The sequence below is a fragment of the Bidens hawaiensis genome, unplaced genomic scaffold, assembly GCF_021521415.1.
Source record: "Bidens hawaiensis isolate Kalapana, Puna unplaced genomic scaffold, B.hawaiensis_p1.1 tig00044377_1, whole genome shotgun sequence".
Classification (NCBI taxonomy): Eukaryota; Viridiplantae; Streptophyta; class Magnoliopsida; order Asterales; family Asteraceae; genus Bidens; species Bidens hawaiensis.
In genome coordinates, this window is record NW_027497891.1 from 36,658 (window position 1) to 59,180 (window position 22,523).

Below are 22,523 nucleotides of genomic sequence, written 5' to 3' on the forward strand. Positions count from 1 at the left end.
TGGTAGTTTTATATGGTTTCCGGGGGAATGCTCAAGTCAAAATCTGAAGCCAGCATGGGCCTGGATACAACATAGTCTGGCCAGAGGGGGGCATCGGGGCTCTTCAATTTCGGAGAGTGTGGTAGCCTAAATACAAGAAAGTCGTCGTTCTATAAAAAGTGGCTCTTGTATATTAGACACAGCTCAATTAATAAGAATTATTCCATTCTATTTTCCTCTGTATGATCATATAATCTGTGATATATATTCATAAGTTCATATGCTTTGCTTAAGCTTATAGGTCGTTGTTACACGAAATTTGTCAATTTTATGCAATTTCTTTTCACCACTAATTATATTTAAGATTAGCTAGATTTTTTTTTTAAAAAAAAAAAGAATATAAATGTATCTTTGTAACAGGTGTGGTGATAGGGTAATAGCACGGGCTATGATCAACATCTCTGCATAGGATTGTTTACGAGTCGAATCAAGATCAAGCTTGAACTTGTATAGTTCACAAACTAAGCTGAGTCGGATTGTTTATGGTTAGGATGACATGTAAGAATTTGGAAGAAATAAAAAAGTTTTGATACAAAATGTAAAACATAATGTCATAATGACATAGAATTGTACTTGCAGCTCCATTAGCAGGCACATGGAACATAACATATGGTTTGAGAGATTTGATACGTAACAAAGGTTGACCCAGTCGTTCAACTAGGGATAAACGAGTCGTGTCCATGGGCTAATGGTCATATATTATACAAACCCAAACAAGAAATGACCTACAAATTGTGTCATACATTTGAACCCAAACATGACATGAGTTTTTGTTGACTGACACGAATAAGGTCCGTTTAAACCGAAAGTTTGTTGCTATGTTCTTTTGCGTATTAATACTCTAAAATCATATTACAAATTTGCAACCATAAAAATATATAAATGCACTAGTTTGAGGCCCGTGTATTACACAAGTAGTTCTTGAAAATACAATATTTAATAAATAATCAGTATACAGGAAAACAATAAACTCGTTAAACACTATTAATACAGTTATTATACAATAGTCATTAAAACAATTTCAAAGTAAAGGACAATTATAAAGATCAAATGTTTGAAAAAAAAATAAGAAGTAAATATTAAATTAAAAATTCTAAAAATAGTAACTATTATTTTACTATTATAAATTTGTTAAAAAGGGTGAGGTTAAATGTATGAATGACAAGTGATAAAACTTATAACATTTTATTAGAGAGTATAGATATAGATAGTTGTAAATTAATTACAATCTACGATATGATTACTCATTTATCTTTTATCTTTTAAGGGTTACTATAAAACACCTATTACTTTAAAATTATGAGAGAGAAAAAAACCATTTTTTTATATTAAGACGAATCATTAGGTTTTGGTTAACTAGTGAAGTCGCCGGATCGACCCAAACATGACTCCTTCAGCTAAACGTGTTAACGTGTGCTCAATCAAAATCATACTAAACTCGAAAGCGTTTAGATTAAACTCAATTTCGTTTCGTGTGATAGCTTGATACCCTGTCCACCACCCTTCCAATGGGAACCGGAAAACAAAATTTAAATGATGAAAAATATAATATACCTCTTTATTACTATACACAAAGTAGTTAGTTACTAACACATTTATATAACTAACCGGAAAACAAAACTTACCAAAAGAAAAAGAACACTAAAAACAAATAATATGATTTAAATTCTACAAAACTTAATTACTCTAATTCCAATAACTAATTCACTTATTTTGAGTTGGATTCGGGCCGCTAATTGGTTTCCTCCTCAAACTTTGGTTGTAATGATCGGATTTACCAACACGAGTGATGGGCTTTCGCAACGAACTTTGATCTATAGTGACTGATTTCGAAAGCAATCTTCTTGAATAAATCTTTGTGTTTTCATTTGGTGGTGTACTAGTTTTGATGCTTTTGGTAGTACTGCAACTAAGTTGAAGAAGATAGATTTGAAAGATAAGTAAACAAGCAAAGATTGCCCAAATTTGGATCTTCATGATATTGTTGAGGTCACTTTTTAGGAATTGGAATGGATCTCAAAATGGGAAAAGATATTATGAGTAGAAAGGTGTTTAAATAGGGAGGATGGGAGCATCTCATGCATGTGCTTTATGATATGTGTAAAATATAAGATTAAATGCAAGTTGATATTTTCATACCAAATGTATGTGTTGATATTAGTAATGGTTAAGAATGATGTGGTAACAAGATTGTAAATTACCAAGTTAAATGTAACATCATAAGCAAATTGTACATTTTGCTCCATGTATGTTATAGACAATCACAACATAAATTTTAATGTTGGAAACTAATAGTAGAAGTATAAATTTGGATATAGATGTGTAATAAAATTTGAAAAAACATAAACATAGAAGGTTTAGTATCGGTAAGCTGGTTAAGGAAGACACGAAATCTATAACCATAACACGAATGGTCGGTTAATCATACTCACTTAACCATAAACGTCGGTTTTGATTAATATCAGAAATGGTTTGGTTTTTACTTACCCTCATGAGAGATGTTGGGCTCTTAAGGAATACTAGACCACAATCATCGTGTTTTTAAAGCAATTGACCATTTGAGAAGTTTTCACTCAGACAACCAAAACAAATCATTAAGTTATTTATGAGCAAAACATATAATATTGATCATTAACGTCATATCCAATTACAAATTATACAAATATAATAAAAACGTTGGATCTAAGTTGTATATTACAATGATACAATATATAACAACTCAAATAAAAAACCAAATACCCAAATAAGAGGAGTCAAAGTGATGTTTTGTTATAGTTAGAGGTGTACTTTGTGCCAAGATGTATAATTTCAGAGGGCTTAAGTGAAGTTAATTCTAAAACATATTTGTTTAATTTTGAACAACGTTGGGATTTGCAACGACCAGGTGATCATGTGCCGATTATTTGACTAATACAATTTTCTGACAAACTGTTTCCACACCAACAATTACTAAACTTTAAATTCTATACAACTTTTTAATGCATGTTTACAACTCAACAAAGCATAATATTCTGTTATTTATTCATTTCTGTTCTGGATATTGGCCTATACACCAAAAACCACCCAATCATCAAAACGTAACGATTACAAACACGCTCGTGGTTTAATTTTAATAGTAACATTTAATACTATTAAAATGTCTTGCATATTATCTATCTTTATTAACGTATTTTTTTAACTACCAATTAAGTAACGCAAGGTACTTTGTACGTGGTCCCAATTGGTTAAAGGTAGCCCGAGCCGGCCACTAGTCCAGACGGGGGAGCCTCTAACGGTCCATCTATTAAGGGATTCACCGGATAAAACCCGACCCCCACGCCCGCCAAATGGCACGACAACGAGGAGCCGGTAAAACCGGGTGAGATCAGGACTCGAACCCTGGCAAGCCAGAGTCATCCCTCATATCTCCCATATAAATTGGTGATTGTGAGGTTTGAACCTCCTACCTCTCACTAGTAAAGTGAATGCTCTACCATTGAGCCACAACCAATTTATCTTTATCAACGTATTAATATGATTTTATCATAAATATATCTTTTAATACATATTTATTTCAATAAAACCATATTGGCTGATCATGAAGTCAAAACATTAATATGCATAATTCATTGAACTTGTCTGAGTAGCTTTACGGTCTCAAGCATGAAAAACCTAAAAATATCAAATGCAAATTGAATAAACACGTGTTGGTTGTCGAGAATACTTTACAAGCCGGCCATGGCATATGGCAGGGTAGTCGACGGCCATAGGCCCGACTACCCGCTAGACTCGGATTTTTTTTTTAATTTATATGTATTTTGATGAAAAACTATATCTATACTTAATGTTTTAACATAATTAAATAACAACTAACTTGGTCTAATGGCAAAGGGGTATAACTCCCAACCAAAATGTTATGGGTTCTAGCATCATCTGAAACATGTTTTAGCCTATATTTATACATTTTTTTTAAACAACCCAAATCATAACTAAGGAAACCAATTTAAAATTGTTTAAACTCAACAAAATACTCATTATTTACTTTAGGCCCAAAATAGTTTTCGTCTTTGACCCAATTTTTTTTTTTCAATTCTCGGAGCCGAACCTATTAGGTCCACACGCGTGTGTTTTTTCCTATCCGTCCAAAAACAAAAATGTTAGTTGGTCATGACACCTAAGTGATTATTTTCTTCCTTCCAATGGGCCAGTCAAAAAATTCACGTGTTTTTTTAAACGATATTTGGGCATGCCGAAATATGTCAAAAAGAAAATCCATAACCAAGTCGTGTTGGTACTTGAACCCCAAAAGCTCTCTACAACGTATCATGTGTTCTCAGAGTAGTTCAAGCATGCCTTACGACAAACACGATCAACAAGAAATATTGGTATTGATTTCTTGGTGTTAAAATGGAAATTACAATATTGACAATTATGTATTTGTATTTGCTTAAATTTATTGTTCTAAAACTACTAGGCAAGTTTCCACTTTCCACACCATTTGGTGTGTTGATAAATGTGGTTTAGTTTTAAAATAGTGGTTAGGAGTTTGATTCCTTAAATATTTAAGGATGATTTGTAAATAATATTTAAATAAAAGTATTAGGCAGAATATCTCACATTATGTCATGTCACATTTATTCGTAAAGCTAAAGTGGATTTTGTTTCTTACATATAAATATATGTAGTAATACTTTAACCAATTTGTTTACGTGTATGACAAATTCGTATTTGCTTCCTACACATCATTTCTTCTAGCACCATATACTTCACAATATTTTATATAATGTATTAATTCCAATATAAAAAAAATATTGTATTTAATTGATAAAATGCTTCAAATGTTTATTAATTAAACAAAAGGTTAACAGAAATTTCATAGGCAATAACAATAAAAATATGGTGACATTTTTCATACTATTAAAAAAATAACAAGAGTGTTAATATAAAAGAGCATGTGACTAGTCACGTGATTCATCTTTGTGGGTAGCCACCATCAACATGGAAAGACTTGCTTAGATTCAAAGATGTTTAGTAGCAGAAATCTCAAATCTCTTACACACTTAGCTGGATTTTGATTATAAATTAATTAGTTTAATAAAAAAAATAGGTTTGATTCAATCCCTTATGTGAAATATTAATTTTAACAATTAGAATAATGATAAACAAATATAGATAGTTAACTATAGTAATCAAAGCTATACTATATCAAAGTATTTATTTCTTTTTTAGTCAATGTTAATAGGATTCTAGGAGTAGGTATCTCACGCTAAGTGACGAAATTGAATATTATTTTTAATGGGCCGATCGACATTTTTGGGTAAAGATAACACTAAAATAAGTTTTATGGAGGATAACTGACCTTATCCCACACATGTAGGTCTCATTTAACTTTCTCTTCTTACAACGTCTCAACTAGTGACGATAATGTTGCGAACTACCGAAAACATTTCACCTAACCAAAGTATAAGCATCTCTCCTTTGTAGTTTCATCCAAGGAAGCCTTGTTCACTAGTGATATGTAGTATGATTTACCAAGCCATGTAATCGTAAGTGTTTAGATACTTAGCTCTGTCTGAAAAAAGATAACACATTTTTATTATTTTTTTCCTACTCTAGATTTTTTTGTACATCGTAAAAGAAGGCTAACCGTCAACAAAATGTGTCGTTAGCCCTCTTGGAATAGCAAAACTAAATCTTTCTGGATTTGGCAATCATCATGAATATTTTGATGTATGTTCCGAATGCATTTTAATCTTCTTCTTTTTTTTTTAACATATAAGATGAAATAAAATATAAATCGTCCAGGAAGGAGTTGGACCCAAAAACAAGAGTTTACATCAATAGGAGAGGGGTGTTCACCCATTTATCCCAAGCAAAGTTACATTTATGATTTCTATTAAAATACCAAAAAAAAAAAGTAGAGTATCAGATCACAGATTTCTCCATTTCGAATCTCTTTCGGCTAATAGAGCAACATATTCCTGAATCTCCAAATACCCCAGCATGAAGTGAAACAAACACTCTCAATCAATTTTTTCGGTTTATTCAAAAAAGCCGAGGCGTCTAGCAGATCCGTCATCGTTTTTGGTATAACACTTGAACCCCAATAAGAAAGTCCACTTCAAGCCAACCTGCGACAAGTCGTCAAATCTTAGAGGCAACAAAACAATCTCCGAACAAATGATCGATCCGTGGTTTCAGGGCTAGAATGACATATCGGGCAAACAATGGACTCTATATCGATGCCAATTTTACTAAAATTCCACCTGGTACATTTTAGTCATATTGAGAGTAGTAAGATGGGACTTGTGACAAAAGTTAAAGCCTTTTACGACGAGAAGATATTAAGTGTCAAGGATTTGAACCAAAGGGTCAGTTCAACCATCTTTTTCCTTTTTTTTTTTTCAAAAGGGGTTTTGTTCAAAATCAGCATTTAGTCATGCATTACAAGCCATGTAATGAACTTGTTTCTTAATGTTTTAGTGGTTTTTCTAGATTTATTTGTTAATACAAAATTTAAATTTGTATTTAATATCCTTATGAATCATGATAGATTTCGATGTAAGTAATTTTTTGGGGAATTTGTTTCTATATTTGAATAGATATGGCCCGCATCCATCTCCAAGACCCATGGTATTAAGATCCAACGGGTCCGGAGTGTATAGGGACGGGTTTATGGTTATGACAACGAGGCAACATGCAAAAAGAATTATTTAGACCTCACTAATAGGATTCAAAATGTTGCCATCAAACAGTTATGACTTTTCAAAGGCCCGTCATCTTCATGATAATGACATCCAAACTCTATCTTACTAGTATAAATACACCATGATGAGGTTAAGACCGTTAAGGTAAGGAGAAGGTACACAGCATTTTTTATTCTCACTTTAATTTCTAAATTACTCTACAATTTTATTTCCTTGGAAAAGTACTTATTTCACGCCGAATGGTGGTCACAGAAAACCCCTCTAGCGGTGACGAGGATGACAGCTTCTATTTTGCATATTAACAGTTTAAATAGTTTTAACACCAACCAGTTTAGAATCAACACGATTCGATTGGAAGCTTAGAACGTTGTTCGGGAGACAATCTTGTGAAAGATGTTGTATAATTGCGTACCTGGAGGATGAATTCGATCAATGATGCAAACCTGTAATCTTTATTTCAATCTTAGTTTCTTGAACAATTGCCTGAATTAATCTCTGAATCGTGAATCACTTTCAGATAAACCTATTTGCGGGTTACACGCAATGATTTATCGGATAAGATAGACATTTTCTGCACATGGAATTGGATTTTGATGATTCTATGTGATGATGAAGAACCAGAGAGAAGTAACCGTCTTCTCTGTTCTTTGTATCGATGAGATGATATGTTATTATCCAGAGAATGAAAGTCAGCGACATGTATAAATCAATTCCCATATCTCACATGAGCCCAACTGATTAATCATAAGCCCACTTATCATTATACTTAAGCCCAAGTATAAAACCAAATAACAAAGCCCAAATAACATTATTGTTAAACAAGCCCCACTCCCGCGTCACCTAACTCGTTTAATCTTTAACGTTATTTCCTCAATCGACAAGTTAATCCAATAATACTAAAATAACCAACAATCCTCCCCTATTTTAGTGATATCCATGATAACTTAACCATCGTCACAGAAACACAAACGTGTGCATAAATGAAAATGTCCTACGGATTGAATTTTCATCTTAGTAAATTGCACGATCAAAATATTCGAATATCGGGGTGTCCTATGGATTGAACCCTTGCTATCCATTTGAATACTTCAAGGCAAAATACACATACGTTTATAAATCCAAATTCCACTCGACACAATATTTTACTAGCCTGTGTCCTAATCCTTCAAAGAATATATCAAAGCTCATGTCCAAAGCTTCTTGAAGCAGCTAAACTTCATATTCTTATAGGTAGTTCATTATTCTCGCACCCGCAATGCAATTTATCAATGAACTATTAAGAAGCTATACTTCAACCTACTTTATCTCGCGGTCCGAAAACAAACCTTGGGATGTTTATGATATTGTGTTCCAATATCTATATGACAAGCTTTCCGCATTGAATTCAGCATCTAAAGTTGTATTAGATGGGAATTGGGTGTCTTGACATATGATATTAATGTATGGACTTTAAACCCATCCCCATGACTGATATGTTCACGAGATCTCTTCCTAACCTTTTAGTTAGATCATCAGCCAAATTATACTCATATATTAAAACCACCTGATATCACACATTGCATTGTATAATATATAACCGTCTAGACTTTCCATTATACATTTGACATAGTCATCACTATCCCACCTGATAGATTTTTGGTGATATCGGTTTGACCACAATGGAATTTTGTAATCACAGTTTTTTAGCCATTCAACCACTTTTATCAATTGTTGCATATGCTAGAAACTCGAATTCCATTATTAAGTGATGCAAATTCATTCCTTAATTACCTAAGAAATGAAACATCCATAGTTAAGTAGTTTGTTTACTACTTGCCTGTTGAGCACTAGGATTACTAGTATATCTGCTCAAATTTTAATCACCTTGATTAGACATAAACTTGATATTAGGATCTACATATAGGAGTGCTAACCGAAGAACAATCAAACTGATTGAATTTCTTCAATACTTTTTCAATATAATGAAATCAAATCATCTATACCATTTACTCCCTTTTATTATTATACCTATGATAACATCAACCTCCCCCAGATCCTTTATATCAAAACTAGAAAATAATAATTACTTTGTCTAATCAATCACTCAAACCCGAGAAAGATATCAAGGAATTGACAATTTCATTTAAGAACGTAATTTTCCTTTCATTCTAAAATAACTCACATGGCCTAACCTGGCCCGGCACAATATATACACATAGTCTATGCTGAATTGAAATGATCATAACATACAAACAAATTCAATAGAAAATGAGGCATTAATGTTTAGTTTAAAACTCCGTTACACAAATATCCAAATCCAACAAGATTCCATGTTGAGATAAAATAAAGTTATCTAACTCAGCGTTTAAATTATTTAAAACAAAATCCCAAACATGAGACTATTTCAGATCCTTGAAGCACACAACACATAATCTGAAACAAATGTTTTCCATGAATAAATACAAGTCTCACTTTTACATATCTCATCCTAAGTACAGATCCATCTTCAACTGGTTCAAGTTCTTCAAACCATTTTAGATCCTTGCATACTTGACTCATATCACCCGAGTCTATACACCATGCAAGAATGTTATCCTGTACATAAAAGGATTCAAAATAAACGATACATAATTCTTAACCGAATTATATTTAGAAACCATTGAACTTTTTAAGTCCAATAACAAACCCGAAACCACAATTTCGTTTATTTCGCACCCAACGGGCTTTCCTGACTTGTATACTCTTAGTGGTTGATTATTACCCGGGCAGTGACCCGTCAACCCATGTGTCATGTGTGTACCATCTGGACAAATATTTAATAATATTTTTATTTCATTCAAATCATAAAATGAATTTTGTATCTTTGAATCAATCCAATTTTGTGTTTTACAAAATTTAACATGTCCTGAATGAAACATAGAATTATTACAAAACTCAAAGGTTTTGTCAAATTTAAAGTATAGTTAGTAAATGTACCCTTATGGAGCATTTAGGTTTTCCAACCCACTTAGACCCGCCAGGTTAAATTAACAAACTAGGCATATCACGAACCGTTTCTCCGGTCACCATCAATTCAATTGAATAAACAAGAATTTAAATAAAAGCCAACCGTTAATTAATACCGAGAATAATACACTGGTTTTCAAGGCAAAAACAAAACCAATTGTTCATCTCTACTGACAACAAATTTAAGATTCTGAGTCAATCAAACATGTTATTCCTATTACTAAAATATCCCAAACAATAAGCATGTTACATAGACAAAACAAATTTATGGGACGCCTAAACTTGCTTGTTTACATTAAAATAACAATCAACAATAGCATATTGGTGATCTCATGCATAAAGGTTATAAAGGTTTACGGCATTAGTGTAAATCATGATTCCTGGATATAATTACTATTACCAAAATGGATAACTGTTTCAGAATTATAGTAACTTTAATTTGAATTTTTACTCCACATCAATTGATGACCCCCCCCCCCCCACCCCCCCCGTTTATCTAAACATGGAATCACAATGTCAAATGTGATCTTCCAAAACTGACGGTAAATGAGTACCAATAATATAATTATATTAAACTTTCATATTCAATGGATAAAATAATCAACATGATACATATCCAATTCAGAGATAATATTGAATGTTTTTTTTTTAACCCTTGCAATATCCAATAGCAACATTGGATGCAGTACTCCAAATTTGATTTCAAAGTCATCGATCCAATTCTGAGATATATTGAATACGTGTATATTCAAATATAAACCAGAGATAATATGACTCCCAAATTACTAACCCTTCTAATAGTAAGCCCCTAATCATCTAAATGATTCAATTCACAAAATCACATACAGAACTCACAATCCAGATTTGAAGGTTTGAATTCTCCACATTCAAAGTACTTCAAAGTATTAATATTTCTTGATTCAATTAGATTTCTACTTATGAATTTATCACAACCCCTTCTACATTATTGTATTTTACTTACGACCACAAACATGATCGCTCACTGCTCATCTTCATTTTCCATATCATAATTCATTTAGAACAATCGGTTCGTGATTCTCGAACCCTTTAAAATAAAATAAACACTTTGTTTCTTCTAGAAACTTCCCATTAGAATCATGCCAAAAGTGATTTACACATTTTCATTTGATTCAAATCACATGGTTATGGTCACAAAAAAAATAATAAAATAAGCCACAAAAAGAGTTCAAAAATTTCACGATCCAGATAATAATTCCATACATAGGCATTAAAACAATTCTAATGCAATCATATAGTTATTATCCACTACTTATTAAGTTACAGTTGTATGTCAACATGGGAAGTCATATTATTTAAATCATATAAAGTCATTATTTAAATCATATAACAATCAGATCTGAGTATTATCAATTAAGAAACTTAATTCATGCACAGATGTTCAAATAATGATGAATCCTAATCCATATTTCACAAACTAAAACTCTAGTATTCCATAAAGCCAATTGGTTATTATGATGCCAAACCCCATGCCACCATATATCACATATCAATATTCAAAACGGTTCTTTACAAATCCACCAAACCGTTATCACTCTTTGATTTTTAAACTAGAAGATAATGCATTTACGATTAGTTTAATTTCAATAAATATTAGATATACACACCAATTAAACCACCTGTTTGCCAATTAGGATTTCAAACGAATTTTAAGTTGAATCACATACCACTAGAAAATATTACCAGATCGAACTTGCAATTGAATACTATCCATCAAATTAACCAGATTTAGGTTTATCTTTGTTGTATAATTACGTACCTGGAGGATGAATTCGATCAATGATGCAAACCCGTAATCTTTATTTCAATCTTAGTTTCTTGAACAATTGCCTGAATTAATCTCTGAATCGTGAATCACTTTCAGATAAACCTATTTGCGGGTTACACGCAATGATTTATCGGATAAGACAGACATTTTCTGCACATGGAATTGGATTTTGATGATTCTATGTGATGATGAAGAACCAGAGAGAAGTAACCGTCTTCTCTGTTCTTTGTATCGATGAGATGATATGTTATTATCCAGAGAATGAAAGTCAGCGACATGTATAAATCAATTCCCATATCTCACATGAGCCCAACTGATTAATCATAAGCCCACTTATCATTATACTTAAGCCCAAGTATAAAACCAAATAACAAAGCCCAAATAACATTATTGTTAAACAAGCCCGCACTCCCGCGTCACCTAACTCGTTTAATCTTTAACGTTATTTCCTCAATCGACAAGTTAATCCAATAATACTAAAATAACCAACAAAAGATTATACTTGAATCCATTCCTTTACGATATTTTCTTCTTCATACAAAGTTCTGTTTGTTTTTAATATTTAGGTTCGGAAGAATTTAATGAATTTACTTGTAATTAACAACATAACTTAATACAAAAACTATGACAGGCTATAAATTCATTATATTTAACGAGTCTGTGAGGTAATGTATAATTTTTTAATGATACATAGTAATTATTTAGTGTTCCACAAATCACAATACAACATCACGTTTTAAACTTTATTTTACGACCTTAACTATATACACCAAATATACGTTAATGATAGGATTGTACATGGTTGCCTCAAATAGGATCTTCGAAACTTTTTATGTTACTTGCAAAATCTAAATGATTGTCTCAGATACAAATACACAATCTCTTTTCTCAACATACATTTAACAAACATCAGACTATTAAGAAATTAATCATCATTGTACGTAGATGAAGAACTGGGTGTCGAGAGACAAATACTTTGTCGGAAAAGAAGGGGTGACGTGTATGAACTTTGTACGGTTATGTAAAATACAAATTTTTTACGGCTTCTAATCTACTCCTATCCTTAAACCACCTTGGCACCTTGCAAGATTTGCAGTTTGAACCCTCAATCTCTAAGTCAGAGCAGAGATACCTTTACGACCAGGATGTCCATCGGAGACTCGGAAAATATAAATGATTGGCCATGATACAATCCCTCTTCTGAAGATAAATTTAACAAACATCATACTACTAGCAACCAGTTGGTTGCTGTAGTCAATATACTATGTCGGATGAAAAGGACTGTCGAAGAAGAGTAGTTAACGCATTATTTTTTATTTCCGGTTCGTAAAGTTAATTATCACATCAAGAAGAAGGGGATACCCGATGTCACTTTGTACGCCAAATATACATCAACTAGAGGACTGTAGTTCATTAATCATTATGTTTATGATATGTCCAAAATCTAAAAGATTGTTTCTGATACAATTCCTAAGGTTGAGCGAACATCATACCGTTGAAGTATGAACCGAATGGCTGTCGCAAACGAAGAATTGGGTGTCTAGAGAAAAACCCTTTTATCGGAAGAGAATGAATGACGTGTTATATTTAATCACATGAAGACAAAAGGCACACGTGGTGCCACTTGTATGCCAAATATACGTTAATCACAGGATAGTATGTGATACGCTAAGTTAGATCTTCATAATCTTGCACGATTTTTGTAAAATCTAAATGCATGACCCCGCTGCAATTCCTCTAATCAAGACATTAAATTTAGCAAACATCATACCGTTGAGAGTTGGTTGGCCGTTCCATAGGGACAAGGTGTATCTATTATGCACTATAGTAAAAGACTTTGTCGAAAGCATAGTAGGGCTAATGTGTCACTTTATCCCAAAATATGCCTTAATTAGGAATATGTTACATGTTATGCTAAGATAGAACTTCTTGATTTTGTTTTGATACCATTCATATTCTTCTTAAAATACTTCAATTTAATTAAACTACTTTTAATGGTAATATCTTATAAGAACTTTAAACCTAAGTACCAAGATTGTGACTCAAAATGAGTAGTTTTTTTTATCATTTATCTAGAGAAGTCATTCATTACTTACCCAAAAAGGGTATAAATTCAAAACACAAGTTGCTAGTTTATCTTAAACATATATTTATAAAAACTAAAATAAACAAACCAACAAAGGTTAGACTAAAGTTTGGAATCATACCTGAAAACAAATCCTAACATCACTACACCATCACCATTCATCTCTTTGATCTTTTTTTGGGTTGCTTAGAATCCAATGTCTCCGAATCCACCACCGGTTCCCGGTTCCGTTTACCCAAAACCGCAGCCCTCTTTGGCGGCCGCCCGACACTCCTCTTCGTGGGGCTATCCTGTTCTTTCGTTTGTCGCCCGCCCGAACTCTTCTTACCCGCTTGATCTTTCTTCCCATCGCCACCACTGCCCTTACTGCCAGTACTTTTCTTCTGATCACTTTTGCTATCGTTCTCCGAACCACCACGGTCCAACGAGCTTTTCAATGAGCTTAGCAACGGCTCGTTGGACCGTTTCATTCGGTTCAAAAACTTGGCTGCGGTTTGCTTCTTTTCTTCCGCTTCAGTTAGCTTTTTCTTCCTTTCGGGTTTGGTTTCCAATGTCTCGTTAACGAGTGATTTCTCCTTTTTCTTCGCGAGTAAATTACACGAGTCTCGGGATTTTTTCAGAGTCTCGTCAGTCACTTTATCCGAGTTTTTAGAATCTGTTTGCTCTTTTTTCCCCGAAGAAGATCCTGCAGCTTTAGCTGTTATCGAGCTTCGTTTTCTACAAACGACAATCGGTCCTGTTAACTTGGGTTTGAGGAGTAACGAATCAGCTGGCTCATTGGCCCGTTTTGTTGGCAAATTTGAAGATTTTGACGAGGTTTGTTTATCGGTTGGTTTTGTATCGAGTTGTTGTTTCTTTATTGACAACATTTCCTTTAGAATAAGATCTCGAAGATCAAGGGCTGCGATTGATTCTGGGGATTCTTTCGGGAAGAATATTCGGGTATTGCTAACGACAAGTAAAAGATCACGGAAGAATAAATCGTTTCCATCGGAATACCAGCCTTGTTTAAGTCTGGTTTGTAGTGTTTCATAATCAACGAATTCCCTAATTAAGCTTTTGTACCTCATCTTTTGCTGCAAAACATAAAACCCCATTTTCATTTTCTTTTATTTGTCGGATTCGACATGAAATATCAATTAAGCGTGTTTACAGGTTCAACCCGAAACTAACACGAACACGCTTAAACGAAAATCAAACACATAAACCTCATATTAGGTTTGGATGTTACTATTGTGGACCACATTGTACAAATTATATATGTACCCTACACTAATTATCAACACAAAAAGATTATTTTAACTTTGACCATTTGAACTTTATATAGAAAAAGAAAAATAATAATAATTAAATCATGTGGAAAGATTTTAATGATTATAGAAGATATGATACTTTTATATAAATTTTAAGATTACTAGCAATTTAAAGATGAAGACAAAAACATTTTATATAAAAATCAAAATAATAAGTGTAGGTCCGTACCTTCCCACAGCCGTATTATTCATTCCAATAACAAAATATATATATACAAAAAAAACATACATATTGATACACTTATATTAAAGAGTAAATTACCATTTCACCCTTGTCGTTTTGGTTCATTAAATCCATTCAGCCTTAAAATAAATTTTTTATTAATACTTTAACCCCTGACATTTAAATTTTGTAACCAAACATTGATTTGTTCCGTTAATCCTAAGGGTATTTAAGTCATTTTGCATGCAAAAACCAAATGTAAAGTACACCGTTTAATGGTTTGGGGGCATGTGTGTCGAAATAATAATATAATTTAAATAATATTTAAAGCTTTATATACTTTGGATTTAAATAAATATTCGATTAAAATATTTTAAAAAAAAATATCCGTAAAATAATATCTCACCTGCTGGTCGATCCGCGGCTCGAGCACAGCCGAGCCGACCTTATGAAGCCTCTGCAACAAATCAACCAACGGTAATGATATAACAGGAACACTATCCGTCGACTGCTCATCCGTCAACGGCTCAAGCCCCCGCTCCCCCTCCTCCTTCCGCTTACTCGCCGAGCTCTGCACATCCGAATTCTTCCCCTCACTCTTCGACTCGGCTATCGACTCAGGCGCCTCACTCACATCCCCATCCGGTTCACCTTTACCCAACTCCGGTTCAACATTACCCGAACCCGGTTCATCACTTCCCGGTTTACTACCTTCCGGTTCGGTTTCCGACTTTTCCACCCCGGTTTCCAGGTTCCCGTTCGACCCGTTAACCGACTGGTTATCTCGATCGGAAACCGAATCGGAAGCCACCGGTTCAACCGTCTGGTTTTTTGTTTCTAACATTTGTTCAATTTCGTTTTGGTTTTGGTTGTGCCCTAATTCTGACGTCATCATCTTCTCGCCGTTAATTTCTTTTTCCTCCTTTAACTTTTTCACCTTCAATTGTAAAGACCTGTATACAAAAAACCCAGATCTAAATTAGTTATATTATTAATTTAGATCTGGGTATAATATTAGGTTATGATGGTATTACGAGATATGTAGATCGCATTTCTGGAGCCCCCGTTGCAGTTCCGTGACTCGGGCGTTCCTCAACTGCTCGAGCCAGGGAACTGCAACGTGACGCCGGTTCTCCAAACCGACGACGTCGTCGTCGTTTTCGGTGCCGTCGTCGGAGTGGTTGAACCGGCGTTTGAGTTCGGTGTAATTCTGTTGGCAGTCAACAGGAGTGATATGGATCGAGGTCAGTCTTTGGAGCTCGGAGGATATCAAGTCCCATTTTGTGCCGAAGCGTTGGACGGCGTGGCCTAGCAAAAGGTCCTCCCATGTGCCCCATGCCGGCTTTGTATCATCCGGCTCGTGGTCCGATATTGCCATGTAAGGGTTCTGTTTTTGTTTGTTTAATTTAGCCTTCGGCTCGGCTTGGGTTATAATGTTATATACTCCTAGGGACTGGTTTTATGAAAAGTGTGGCATGAGGGGGAATTACGGTTTTGTCCTTTGGTTTTATGAGTTTTTAATTAATGACATTCTTAAATTCATTAATATTGAATATTAAGACCATTTCGGCATTTCTAGTCATTACGTAATTAATTAAATATTATTTTTTTATATTTCAGTCATTACTTTTTCTTTCTCTGCTCACGTTCATTTCAAAATACATTAAAAAATAATATAAATGAAATAGTATTGTTCCAAATTTACTCATTAAATAAATAATTTTCTAACACCTCCACTTACAACCACTCTATATAAAATTGAAAACTCACTCATAATAACGTGGATGAACTGTTGGTAATGTTCTAAATTAAATAAGGTAGGAACGTGCAGTCGTGCATGGTACATTTGTTAGGTTATGGATTGAAAACTAAACAAAAACAATAATTTTATTGTCTGGTTTTTAAAAATTGGATGGTTTCAATGTTTTCTTTTCTTTTCTTTTTTTATTGAGGGGGGGGGGGGGGGGGGTTGGCGGCTTGGCTTAAGTGTTTTGGTTATGCGATTGAACGTGAAAAATTAGGATCGAAACACATAAACGGTTAAAAAGTTCATGAGTTTTGGGGTTTTTTTTAGTTAGTAACTAAATGATTATTATGCATTTAAGGTAAAGTATTTGAGTTACATGTTATCTAAAGTAATGATTATAAATTACATCAAATTCAAAATAATAAATGAAAATCTATAAGTTTGATTCAGTTTTTTAGGTTTTAATTTCACGCAAATCCGAATCTATTCGAATGTTTTGTGTTATCGAAAACAAAACACAATCATCGGGGTTTTTTAGTTCGATCTTTTTTATTTTAGATCGGTTTTCTTAATTTTCTGTACACTCAAGAATTTAATTAATATGAAAAATAGTTACTTTTAAAGGATTTAAAGAATCATATCTGCATTCAAGCATTTAGCACTTTAGTCCCGATTTAATGGTTGACTTGCTTCACCTAATAAATATTAATAAACTAGTTTGAGGCCCGTGTATTACACGGGTAGTTCTTGAAAATACAACATTTAATAAATAATCAATATACAAAAAACAATAAACATGTTAAACACTATTAATACAGTCGTTGTACAATAGTATTTAAAACAATATTAAAGTAAAGATAATTATAAATATCAAATGTTTAAAAAAAATATGAAGTAAATATTAAATTAACAAATTTTGAAGCAAAAATTTTAAGAATGATAACTATTATTTTATTAATATAAATTTGTTAAAAATGTGAGGTTTAATGTAGGAGTGACAAGTGGCAAAAATTGTAAGCTTTTATTAGAGAGTATAGATTATTCAACAAAATAAACAAATATTTAAAGCTAATAAATACAAGCAGCGAGACCGAACTCGGGCATAAGTTTATTGGATTTGATTTAGTGGCTAACGAATATGAATAAAAAAACCCAAAAATATAGTCGTACATTCCTTATATAAGCAAACGGTATCAAAGCGTATTTGTTTTATTATTTTTTTTTATTATATAACATTCAAACATGTGCACTATGATAGGTATCAAACAGAAATATGAGATATGAGAAATGGGGAATGACTGGTTTGCCATAGTTTATTAGTTCAAGTCTTGATCTCACCCGGTTTTACCAGCTCTTCGTTATCATATCATTTGGCGGGCGTGGGGGTCGGGTTTTATCCGGTGAATTCCTCAATAGGTGGACCGCTGGGGGCTCCGTCCGTCCGGACTAGTGGCCGGCTCGGGCTACCTTTAGCCAATGAGGCCCACGTACGAAGTACCCGACGTTACTTAGTTGGCCGTTAAAAAATCAAACAGAAATATGAAACTAACAAAAGTTAATGTGTGCTTTAATTAATTAGTTAAATACGGGACTTAATTAAAAAAAGATAAAAAGAATTGAAGAAATCAAAAGGTAGTAAAAGATATTCAAATATAAATTATTGGACATGTGGCATTTGGCTTTTCATTAATGAAGAGTTAATGGTTGACAGGAACACAAAAAAAAATGATAAAAGCGACTCATTTACAAAATAGATTTAAGGTTAAGGGTAATGACACTTGGTTGAGCCTCAAATTATCCAATCAAAATCCGATACGAAGGCGATGACATGGCACTAGATCAAGCCTCTTAACTAAGCCCCGGAGGGTGTAGTGATCCAGGTGATCCAGGGCTTGATCCAGTTATTTATTTATTTTAAATATTAATTTTAATATTAATATTAAAATTAATATTCTTCTTCACATATCACACCACCACCACCAATCTTCGTCTTCACCTTCACCTTCACCGATCACACCACCCCCACCGACCTTCTTCTTCACCTTCACAGATCACACCACCACCACCGATCACCGGACCACGGCCGTCGTCTCTCAACCACGTGGACCCCAACGCAACAACCTCACCTTCATTCCCACCAACAACCACCGCCGTACCACCACCAGCCGCCACCAAACCCACCGTCTCCAAACACACACTCTCTCTCTCTCTCTCTCTCTCTCTCAAAAACCCAATCTCACTTTCTCTCTCTTCATCCTCATTCCTCTTTTGTGCCCCGTAGTCCAGCTCGCCCCTGCCAACCGCGACGCCGCTCACGCAAGAGTGGTAGTGGTTCGCGCAGCGGCCACGTCGTCCAAGCCGGGCCAGCCACGCCCCACTACCCTCAGCCTAACATATCAGTGGTTAACGCCCATTTTCCTTTCCTAACACATAAAGCAAAAGAAGGTTTGTTGATTTTTTTTAACAGCCAACAAACATAGAATGCTTAGTTACTTCGTACGGGGTGATTTAATGGCTAAAGGCCACAGCTAGCTGACCCAACTCAGCTGTGCGAAGCCCTTAAACGCCTCCAAGTTATCATCACTCTTCAGTTCCAGAGAAAACGCACTAGCATGGGTCTTCATTAAGATATTCAAACTATCTACCACTACACCATATTAAAAAGGAAAGTATAATAGCCGATTAAATAACTTATTTGAAGTTATAACTTATTTTGTGCTAGACTTCTCTCTAGCTGGGCCTCCACATTTACATGAGCGTCATGTACACATTTTGTCATCATGATAGACCAACACCACAACCTCACATGATCTTGTGAGTTCGTATCATCACAAAACTATGGAAAAAAAAAACAATTTACATAAAAGGCATGTGAATATTAAAGATAAAATACCTCAATTTGAAGCATATATCTCCCAATAATAAAAACTCTTAAAGCACGTCATGTATGTTACAACATCTCTAATATTTCTATTGACATTGTGGTTAGATATACGTGATGATTATAACGAATGTTAACAAATATAGATATGCATTCATGACAACATGGTTATTTAACAATCTAACCTCTAGTGTCTCCCGTTAGACATTTATGTGTCAAGTGCTTTTATGTTCGTCACCGAGTCCAAATATTCTCATCATCGTACAAACGTATTCATTCAGTTGACACATGAACTTCAAATAAGCATGCTAACAACGAGAACTTCATGTTATATCATCACAAAAATATATCATCCTAGTTTTTATTGTTAGGATAACTCACTACTACAAAATGACCTTTTAGAAGCGGTCCATTTTTCTAGTTAGAAGCGGTTCACTCCCGAAACCGCTTCTAAACCAATTAAAATTGTAGAAACAGCTTTAAATTTTTGAGATGTCCATGTAGAGACAGTTTCTCTAGCCAAACCGCTTCTAAACCATTTAAATTTAAATTGAAATGGCTAAATCTCGAACATATATGAAGTACACTTCAATCTTTTCCCATTCGTGTATGCCTAGCATAATGTGTGTTCATATGTGATATAATCATCTTTTAAGAATATATCACAAAATAAGCATATATAGGAAAAATTAATCTATTACTAAATAATTAATTCACCATTAACGACATTATGTGTTGAGGAATACTGACGTGGAGGGTAGAAATTTCCGTCCCTTTTGTCCTTGTTAAGACACAATGTGCAGGTGGATTTGATGGTGTGTCCGGTTTGTGGCGATGAGGAGGAATTAACGAAGCATTTGTTTGTTTCATGCATGTTTGCATAATCGGTTTGGGGAAAGATTGCATATTGGTATAAGGTATCGAACATATTCACTTTTTCGTTTTGCAATTTGTTGGAGATATATAATTCATGTCTTTTCCCCAACACATAGCAAAGGCATTTCACGCTATATATATCTATAACTATGATATGGTGCTTTTGGAAGGCGAGAAACGAGCTTGTCTTTTAAAGGAAGCCGACCTTTTTGAATATGGGAATACCTAGGTGGTATGGTGGTTTTTCTACAAGGGCTAGTATCTTGCTAGTCGATCTCTGATAGTTGGTGTGTTTAGTAAAACTAGTTTTGTTGGTCATTAATAAAAACCCAACACAAATCATAAGTAAAATACACAATTGGCTTATGAATCAATATCGATGATTCCTTAACGCCATAATTGAATCTTAAAGAATTTGATAAAAAAAAACAATAATTTAAAGCATGTTTTATCTCCCAATAATTAATACTTTTAAAAACGTCTTTCACGTAAGAGCATAATGGTTTTACTCATCCAACATAATTAGAGTAATGTGTAAGTAATGAAAAAGAAGAAAATAAAAGAATATGATGTGAATGTTATGATTGGCCGAAGCAATTATTGTCATGTATGATGTTAACCCCCCCCCCCCCCCACCCCCCCCCCCCCCGGTTTTTTTTTCTAAAACTGCTCTTAAAACACCGCCATGCGATATTACAGGTGTTATATCGTTCTACAAAATAGTGGGCACTAAGCCGCTACAGATGCCCCAACATATGAAATGACCCATCAACATTCTTGGGTGGTATATAATTATCAGCCTTTTAATAAGAGAAACGTAGGTTTTTCCATTTTTATTATCTTACCGACGATCACATTGTTGTGGCAGTGGTTTCTATTTCTGGTATATCCTTAATATAATTAATAACTAGGTTAGCTACCCGTGTAACACATGAGTCAGAATAAATAAATTTATTTAAACAATAACATAATATGAAATATAGAAAAATATGTTCAACAGATATAAAGATATATTATATGGTAATAAATTATACACTATACAATATGGAAATAGAAAATTTCTAAATCTCTAAATATTTCTTAATACAATATGTGTAGTTTTATTTGTAACTTTACTTGTTTGTTCAAAACTTAATAGTTTCACATTGTTATGATTTTAACTCTAGTTAATGCAACAAATAACTGGTCATGAGTTAAAACAAATTATCTCAAAAACAAACCAACAATCTACAATGATTGACCTTCTATTTTGTTAATCTTCATTTCAAACAAAAATTAAGTGAAAAATTCATTCTTTAAAATTAATACTTTTATTTAAAGGTGTAGGATTTAAAAAATAATAATAAAATTGTGAGTTCCAATATGATTTCTGGATATGATTTCGGCTTCTATAGCACGACTATCTTATTGTATTTTCACATGTAGCTTAATTTCATTGCATAGACCAATTTTCTAGTTACTATTTTATTCAGCATCAGTTAAACATCAGCTTTTATAAATAACCTATAACTTAACAACCTTATATTTTGAGGTTATTTAAAAAGTCAAGAAACTAATACTTTCTTGTAAAGTATCATTTTATGTCTGATAGATACCATATGAAGAATATAAGGATATACAAAGTTAATTTATCGTCTGATTAACAGTGTGCTAACGTTTAACATTTGTATTCCAAAGGTAAGAAGTTGTGTTTACCGCATGAAGAACCAAAGCATGTAGTATAGTGTTAATATTTTTGTTGATTTTTAAAATGATGAACTTAACATAAATGATGTGTTGATTAAATAGCAAATTAAAAAATGTTGTAAATGACTACTTTTTTTAAACAAACCCGTAGATCGAAACTCATTCTAATAATAAAATGTTTTGACTTGAACCATGTTTGATACTTTAACCGGTTAAAAAACCCGTCGTTTAAATTAACATAAACACTGAGAATT

At 33.5% G+C, this 22,523-nt stretch overlaps 1 protein-coding gene across 1 annotated transcript; it reads right to left on the minus strand.

Moving 5' to 3' along the window:
• Positions 1–13,609: 13,609 nt before the first annotated feature.
• On the minus strand, positions 13,610–16,634 carry LOC143594962 (uncharacterized). The gene is made up of 3 exons (XM_077074135.1): positions 16,114–16,634; positions 15,486–16,032; positions 13,610–14,679 (listed from the first exon to the last, which is right to left on the minus strand). The coding sequence occupies exons 1-3, from the start codon at positions 16,455–16,457 to the stop codon at positions 13,762–13,764; spliced, it is 1,809 nt and encodes a 602-aa protein (XP_076930250.1). The 5' UTR covers positions 16,458–16,634; the 3' UTR covers positions 13,610–13,761.
• Positions 16,635–22,523: the final 5,889 nt, after the last annotated feature.

Excerpts from the sequence above, each read along its gene's own strand:
- LOC143594962 (XM_077074135.1), bottom strand. The coding sequence starts at position 16,457 with ATGGCAATATCGGACCACGAGCCGGATGATACAAAGCCGGCATGGGGC. Across the intron at positions 16,033-16,113 it reads AAATGCGATCTACATATCTC|GTCTTTACAATTGAAGGTGA; the intron begins GTAATACCATCA and ends TTTTGTATACAG. Across the intron at positions 14,680-15,485 it reads AGCCGCGGATCGACCAGCAG|CAAAAGATGAGGTACAAAAG; the intron begins GTGAGATATTAT and ends TATGTTTTGCAG.